This window comes from Balearica regulorum, chromosome 8 (genome assembly GCF_011004875.1).
Source record: "Balearica regulorum gibbericeps isolate bBalReg1 chromosome 8, bBalReg1.pri, whole genome shotgun sequence".
Classification (NCBI taxonomy): Eukaryota; Metazoa; Chordata; class Aves; order Gruiformes; family Gruidae; genus Balearica; species Balearica regulorum.
This window is the reverse complement of record NC_046191.1, coordinates 13,591,369-13,600,242: the sequence shown is the minus strand read 5'-3', so window position 1 is coordinate 13,600,242 and position 8,874 is coordinate 13,591,369. Positions and strand designations below refer to the sequence as shown.

Genomic DNA, 8,874 nt, shown 5'->3' with positions numbered 1-8,874 from the left:
TAAACTGATCAGCATTAAGTTTTGCAATAAATTTAGGTGTGGGTAATTTTTGCTTCACAAACAATAATTTTAAGCATTTGATCTATTTAGAAGGTAATACAGTACAGTTACTAAAACACTGAGCAAGTATCATACGTGAACATATCTCGCGTATCTAGTATACCTAGATAAATTTAACAAACCTTAAAAATACAACACAAATTCACACAATGTATTTTAGTTTTTAATTGGAAAAGATACTGCTCTGAGAGGCTGTAATACAACAAAAAATGTGCTTTCCACGTCATTCATGCTGTTTATAGGAAGCTAGAGTTGGTGAAGGTGTATTATCAGGGAGAGAAGCTGTGGTAATCTTTGGTTTCTGTTCATATCCTGAAAAAATCACTGGAAGAAAATAATGACAGTACATTAGGGAAAATAGGATTAAGTGCAAATATTCAGTCATCAATTTAGGATAGCTTGGGAAGAGGAAAAAGCCATGGTATAATTTGAGTGAGATTGGAAGCAGAAGGAGATTTTCAGGTCTGAATCACCCAAGAATGAAGTGTCTTGGATAAGTCCTCTTTTTATGGAATATGTATAAATATTTATATTTCCATATGCATGCATATACAGCTATTTCTCTTGCATATATTATGAACATATGCAAATAGGTATCTAATGCACATACACCCAACCAAGAATGGGAAATTTTTTGTTTTGTTCCACAGAAAAGACCAGAAGAAGCAGAAAGAAAATTAAACTGTATGTTAAATATTTTTTGTAAATTGATTTAAAAAAAAAAAAAAAGCAGCTGATTGTTGCCTTTGTTCCCATCCTGCACAAGTATGATACTCCACACTTTTTAACTTATATTGTAATTGGAAGTAATTAAAAAATACTCCAGAAAATCTATACAGCTGAATTTGCAACTTCATGGTAACTCCAGAATATTTTACGGGTTTTTTTTGAAAAATACTACACCAGACAGCTGCTGGTGCTTCAAGGCTCGGTTTAGAAAAACCTGCCTTATCTGCTGATGCATCATAAAGGTCTCGCTCAAAGCTGTTGTACTACAGACATTACTGGTCGCTTAATGGTGCTGGTCTGGAGCTGGAGCAGTGCTTCTAGAGCAGCAGAGGTAAAATGTAGGCTATAAAAGGACCCAGGAAAGAAGGAACATCCAGGAGGTGAAGCATAAGAATGTATCTAAAACAGTCCCTTAAAAAATAATTACAAAAAATAATTTACAGGGCAAATGCCAAGGAAGAAAAAGCAAGCAGAAGAATCTGCCCTGAATGGAGAAAGGACATACTCTGTAAGCATGCTGATTTGAGCTATATTTTCAAGTCATGTACTGTGCTTTAAAAAGGATTAAACCCACATTTACTGTAACAGAAATCATTACTCCTCATTTTTGTATGTTTTATTTATGTCTTCATTACAAGAAAAGTAACTTTAAAAATACAAATCTGCTGTGTAAAGTACAACTTTGACAGTAAGAGCAATCATGCAACCCACTTCAACTGTGAATTCATCCTGTAGTTCCAGTAAGAGGATGCAATTACTTTATAGGAATGTCAAACAAGCTTTTATTTAGCTATCAGAATACCAAAGAAACTCCACAATATTTTGGTTAACCTAATGGAAATATGATTTTTACAGACTTTTTTGCAGATATTATGGATAAATGGCGTAATAAAGGTGCAAGCAATATGAATCAAATAATCCCTGACATTTTCTGCCCCCCACCCCACACTGCCGGCAATGCCAGTACAAGACATCAGATGATGATCTGAATTTTGCATTTGAAATGGTTCTGAATTATGACTTAAAGACATCTTCATACATTCTGGCTCATAGTCAACTTTACGTGTAGAGTTCCATTAATACAGTAAAGCTGCTGTTAATATGGATAATTACTGGATTGCACGTTTAACTATACAATACAATCATTATTTTCACCTCAGCTCACAAAACTGGAAAGTTGTCATAATATCCTAGAATTCCCAGCAGAAGACAAAGCTGTCTCAAAAATGGTGTCTGCTCCACAATAACGAATTAACAGACTTCCACAATATTCAACCATATCTTCACCTTCAATTAATTTCTCTGCTGCTTCTTGTAACAGCAGTCTGGGGATGTGTGGAAAGTTTAACTATTAGCTTGACTTATTCCAGCTGTCTTACAGCTGCATGTAACAGATTTTAGTCACTAAAACCCAAGAACAAGCTGAGTGATACCACAAAAATTAAATGCTGTTAATTAAAAGAAAATAATAACCAACAGGAAACTTGTACACAGTAATCTTAGTACGCTAAATGGTGAAGGAGGTGGTTGAAGAAGAGCTCACTGCTGGCCAGGCACTGTCTGACTTCCAATCAAATCTATGAGATCATGAAATACAAACCCGAGCTGCTGTTCACCATGCAGCTTTTAACCCGTGAAGAGCAAACAACCAGTAAAACGATACACAGTTCTTAGCGTAGAGTTAGCATATAGACCACTTTCTATTGAGTGTATTGTCAGAACAGAGAAAAAAGATTTCATCTAACATAACATACCACATGCACAAATTCCAGATGCCTCCACGAAAGCAGTATTGCTTCGAACAGCATTTTGATCATGACTGTCGAGTGCACATGAGGTGAGGCTGTGTCCACACCATTACTGCATTTCTGCTGAAAAAGAAAATGCTGCCTCTTCCTTTTTCAGAAAAGAGTCAATTGCCTTGCAGACTTCCAGAAAAACATCCTCCTGTGTTCCTTCTGCATCAATCTGTGAAGGAGGCAAAAAACCATTCATTTTGATTAAGTTACAGAGAATTATCTTGAAATCTAAACATTGGCACAAAAACCCTAGTTCAATACAAAATAAAAGGTATTTCATGTTATAAGCATGCCAATAGAGCAGCAGCTGCCATTAACCAAATTATTTGCTCTGTTTCCACAGATTTATGCAAGAAGATACTGTAGGCTCCATCATCTGGAGCAAACTACGTTATATTAATCAAATGAGGGAGCTTAAGCTCTTTCTCTTAAGTAGTCTTTTTTTTTAAATTAAAAATTGCACCTTGGATATCCAGAACAGTTTCCAAAGATTTTTAGAAACTATTTTAACATTTAATACCCTCCAAAAGAAACCTAACAGAATAACTTTGGTATCATACCATTAATGAAATGAATAGCACAGACTTGTTAATTTGTTTTGTGACATCTACAGTGTCAGAGTATGTAATGCTGTGACTGTCCGAAAAGCTTTCAAATGACAGTAACTTAGTGAGGTTGTGCAGTGCTGTGTGTTTGTATTTGCAGGTTTGGTGAATTGGTTCTGGTTTTACGACAACCTTTAGGCCATGCATGTTTTGTAGTGGCACTGGTTCTGTTGTACGAGAAGTCACTTTCATGAAGAATTATTTTTTTTTTAACACCCCAAAGATTCTGCTTTAGCCAGAGGTTGTCCAGGCTTCAAGTTATTTTTCATGACTGGACTTCAACAAAAACAAGACCAATTTGTTCTCTTATGCTGAGGAAAAGAGAGCTGCATTTTAGCAAAGAGGAACTATGTTTGTAGATAGTAATGCTTCTGTGTGTTCCTTAGAAAATATAATGTAGCACCGAGTTGTTCTGAGCAATGAGTTTCATGTCCATCCCATGCAGTGTCATGCAGGACATCACTTGAGGAAGGAGCGCTGTCTTTTGCCTTCACAGTAGTGACAGAAGAAGCTTTCGGTCTGGCTGTGTACACCACACAGATTGCATCTGATGATTATTCAGTTCCTCTCAAATGCCTGGTGAGAGCCTGGATTCTCCACCCAAAAAGCAAGCTTCCTCTCTGCTTCTCCACACCTAGTCTTTCATGCATGCATGCCACGGAGCTTGCACACATCTAACTGGACCCATGACAACTTTACTAAAGCCTGTTTTTCTGAACTGTGTCCTGCATTTTCATCTCCAAATTGCTGACTAGGATGCCAGACAACTGTAATGTTTGAAGGGGACATTCCTGACCATCATACTTTCTGCCGCCTCTTTGTTCCGCAGGAGAGTAAAAGGAATTTCAAACTTGAAAAAATGTATTTTTGAAATAGGCCATGAAATTTTTCTCAGATACGGTGTTGGCTTGCAGCCAGGTCCTGTACAGCCTGACTGCACTCAACATATATTTAAGTCCCTCGGTGCTAAGTCTTGTGTGGGAGTCAGCAGCTGCTCCTTGCAGAGATCCAGCAAGGGGTTGTATTCATGCTCTGTAGTTTGGTTTTGCTCTTGGTGGCATCCACAGATGCTGCAAAGTTTGGTCGCTTGTTGCATCCTGTTGGAAGTGCTGGCATACCCAGCCAGTCTACCTCCACACAGCAGTTCCAGCACTGGAGATGATCAGCCTGGGCAATCCTTAAGGAGCCAGGCCTGACTGGGTGCAGTCCCATTGGGGACCACAAGGGGATCTTGCAGTCTGAGCTGAACTACCCTCTCCCCTGGCAAGCTTTCAGAGGCCCGATTCTCTTACTTCCCTTGCGCTCTATCATGCTGGTGTTTGCTGACATTGCTGCTTGGTGTGATGCTGAAGTACATGCATGCTGGAGTAGTTTGTGAAGCAGCAGGTGGTGGCTTAGAAAGGTCAGTTCCCAAACAAGGGCTGCATGTCTTTCAGAAGTTTTATATGCCACAGAAACAAAGGGTTTAGGAGGGGGTTACTTATTAGCAGCAAAGAGGAAAGGGGAATGGTGAACCATTCTGGACTAAATGCCTACCTTCTCCACTTAGAATAAACTAGCAACTCCCATCTCAGCTGCTATAAAGCAGCTTGTTTTGTCTGTCTCAACTGCCAAGATACCTATTTTCATATGGCTATGCCATAGGAAATATACTTCACACAGGGCGAAGGCCACAGTCATTTCAAAGCTCTCTTGTCTTACTATGTATTTTTATTATCTCTTTATTCCATAAATACATCTGCACTGGATAACTGATCTAACCTAATCAGTACAGCTGATTGCCATTGGCTTTTTGGCGACCTCTTCTAGAACTGGGATTGATACTCGGGCATAGATCTAGGCAGTTGTGATGAAGAATTAGGTTTGTGAGCATGGAAATCGCCACCCTTTATGACTGGCTGGAACGCTGCCTTCCTAGCAGTCAGTAAATATGGATGACTGTGACTAATGACAGCCCCAGCGCTTCCCATGCTGGCCTCCTAAATAACAAAGGTCCAATTCATAAAACTAACTTAAAGTTGTGGCACAAAACTAACTTAATGTGACAATAATTCACAGCTAGTACCACAGTAATTCAATGACACTCTCTGCAGCTCCAGGAGAGAAAACTGTATTTCTCTTTCTCAGATTGCAACAAACCTCATAAATTAGGACTGTTTTCAAGGTTACTCAAGGCTACTGTCTTCTCATAAAAGCAAGATCCAGATACAGTTTGCCATAGTGCTTTCAGTTTTGAAATGCCACTGTGGCTTTAGGTAACTGCAAATACAGAGAAATTTAATGAGCTCATATGAAAAATGACTGGAGTAATCATCTTCATAGTACAATGTTGCTCCTTTTGGCATTAAAATCAGCCAATTAAATTTTCTGTCATCAAAACTCCATTTGTTGTAGGTTTTAGGATTTATAACCCTGAACATATACTGCCACTGAGAAAAACCTGCCTGTCTGTAGAGAGGATGGCTGAAGAACACCATTTTCAGAAAGACAGACTCTGGAGTAAACTCACTAGTTAGAGGATTCTTATTCAAGTCTAATGGGTCACAAACCACCAAGGGAGGTGACATAGGAACACTTGTTCCTTTGTTCCCCACCTACTTACCTACCAGAGTTAATGATTCTCTGACAACCTTTCAAAAGAAATAAATTACATACCTGCTATCACTATTACCATTGATTATCCCTTCTCTAAAGGGAAAAGTATACATTTGCCCCTCCCCAGAGAAACTTCTAACAGGAGATCAGCATGATAAGCCTCAGAATTGGAAGAATGTGGGAGGATGGATGGTCACTTGTTCTTTCATAATGGCTATGGAAAATGTTTGTGATAAGAATCTAATAACTACTGCTCACCCAGTATGTGACTTCAACTGATTTTAGAAAGAAACAGTAGAACAATACTGGGGGGGGGGACGACACGACGACCAAAACAAAAACAAACAAAAAAAAGAAAGAAAAAGAGAAAGAAAAAGAAAAAGGCATTTTGATTGAACTGTGCAGGCTAAATTTCCATAGCATGTGATCTGAAACAGTGAAGGTTTTTGGACATCCTTGAAAATCTCTGCTCTGGACTGCCTACCTGATTTGTTATACTCATGCCCCTTTTCCTCAGATGACTTTGAACAGGGAAATTGTATTTGAGACACCTACTAGGTGTCTTAGGTTAGCTAGATGGGCTCAGTTTTGTCTTGCTTGACTACCAATGCATTGCTCTTCTCCATTACTTATTACCCTCCCACATACTGTCACTTGAAAAACGCTTTAAAGGATGAGTCAGATATTAAAAACAACCAGGTTTTTTTCCTCCCTTTCTTCTCAACTGACACAGGGCCATATATTCAAAGGTATTTACATTTAGCCACGGTGAAACACAAGTAGGTGCCTACTAAATTGTCGGAAGCACTTTTCTGTCCAGCTGCCTTGGAAATCACTGAGAAATAAATTTAAAAACAACAGTATCTACCTGCTTACTACAGCTACCATAGTGTGTTTCATTTTGTTTCATTTCATTCATCTGAAACATCTGATTCCCACAGAATCAGGCAGCTTGGAATGTTGTTTTTGTGAGTAATGCTTTCAGTCCTTGCATTTCCAGTACAAGGTCTTTGTTGAAAAGCACCCGCTTGCTGTCCTTAGCGGCAGGTGGGTGTTCTGTAACCGACTATGAAAGAAATTATGGAATACTAAACTATATCCCCAAAACATGATTTTTTAAAAATCAATTGGAAAATTTCTTATTGTTACATCTACTTTACCTTCTAGAACACAATGTAGAAAATTAATGCCTTAGCAGAAAAGGAGCAGAGGACACTGACATTCTTTGCCCTTCATTCTTCAGTCAATCTTCCCTTGTAAATACATCCCTGTGAGTTACATCACAGTTCTTCATCTCAGCTGGGTGGCTGGAAGGATCACCATTATTTATTCCAGTCAGGTCCACAGATGTTTCATCTGCACCCAAGTTCTCCACCTTTTGTGCATGCCTCACGCTTCCACTGCTGAGCAGAAACACTGACAGGTAATCTTGGTCAAAGGGAAATTTCAGTCTTGATTTTTTGGCAGCTTCATCAGGTCATGGTTCTCGTTCAGAGGTCAGCAGAATGAAAAAATGTTCCATTGCCAAATATCATATTTATCAATGTGTCTATGCACAATAACTCTAGGTTTAGAGAAGGTCATAAAATTCTCATTTATTAAAATGGGAATGCTGTTACAATCATATACCTTTGTCTCTTCTGTGCAAGTAAAGCAAAGAGAGAATTCCTAATGACTGCAGAGGAAGCTAGGTCAGACTGGAGTTTTTCCATCTCTACTGTGTTTATTTGGCTCCTTCCACCCATGCCATAACACCCATTCCAATGCAGAGAATGAGAAAGCTAATTTGGCAATGTAGTCTCAAGCACACCTTGATATGGTGCGACAGATCAACTCCTCCTCCACTGAGTGCTCATCCAACATCTAATTCCCACACCAGACCTTCTGCTGGCCTTATGCCCAGGACTGAATTTTACATTTGCATATTTAATCTGCTTGTTTCAGGACTGAAAACTTTTAGGCTGGATAGGACAAGTTAAACATGAAGCACCATTACCATGTGCTGGTCCCAATCTGTGGAAAACTTTGCCCCGCCCTAAATACACTTAAAATGGAGAATTCAAATAATACCAACATGCAGTCCCTATTTTCTTGTTAAATAAAAGAAAAGTCTATTTAACCATTCTGATTTTCATTTCTGTAGCAAAGTAGGGACTGAGTGCTACAGTTAAATCCTACAAGACGTGATCACTTACACAGTTCAACACTATTTTCCCTACAATTATTAGTGGTGCTTAGTCACACATTGCAGTAAGCTGGCTAGAAAAGGTTAATGCTGAATCTTTGGGGCAGTTAGGTGGGATTTAGACTCTAATATTCCTATTAAAATCTGAATTCTTAAGAAAATGCATGGCTGGAATCTCAAGGGACATAAAGCTTACATGGGCCTTCCATCAAAGACCTGCTTCTCTTGAAAAAATAGGCCTGGGCAGGACTAACTTTCCAGAAGGCAGTAACTAAAGGTTCTTTTTGACCCTTCTTCTCTTCCTCTCTTTAATAGCTCCTTTTCAGATGCTTTGGCTATTGCTTTTCCTGGGATCACAAACTGATCTGGATCTGCAAACAGCACCTTCAGGTAAGACATCACTTCCCTGAAGCTGTTGGATCCCACTAGCTTTGCCCGAGAAAAAGAGTGTACGAGCCTCTGGTCTGTATTTAGATGAAGGTCCATGGATTATTTAAAAAAAAATCCATGACTGTAGATGAGATGATTTATTTTAAGGGGTCTTCAAATCAACAGTTGTAAATTAACTTTGGTGGCTTTTCCTGATATGGATTAGGAAACATATACACAGTTCTTTCAGTGAGCGGAATTATAGAGGCAGCAGCATCTTAAGGGGAGTGTTAACCTCTTCAACCAGTGCTGGTCAGTGCTGGAGAGTAATAAAACCCTCTTAGGAATGAACAGATTCGCAGAGCTGAAAACATGTAGTGTTATAATTAAAATCAGGAAGAAAAATATTAAACATATTAGACTGCCTCTAGGTAAAATCTCAGTCCTCTGTGTATGTGTATGATATTACAAATAGTATGTGTATCATATTACAAATAACAAAAAACAAGGACTATTTTAGCCTAGTCTCCAC

At 38.8% G+C, this 8,874-nt stretch overlaps 1 protein-coding gene across 1 annotated transcript in view; it reads right to left on the bottom strand.

Annotated features, from left to right (window-relative positions):
* Positions 1 to 1,393: 1,393 nt before the first annotated feature.
* AK5 (adenylate kinase 5) overlaps positions 1,394 to 8,874 on the bottom strand; it is a 92,716-nt gene continuing 85,235 nt past the window's right edge. The window contains exon 14 of the mRNA XM_075759736.1: positions 1,394 to 2,757. Coding sequence (XP_075615851.1) covers positions 2,647 to 2,757 — 111 coding nt within the window. The 3' untranslated portion in view covers positions 1,394 to 2,646. The remainder of the gene's footprint in view (positions 2,758 to 8,874) is intronic.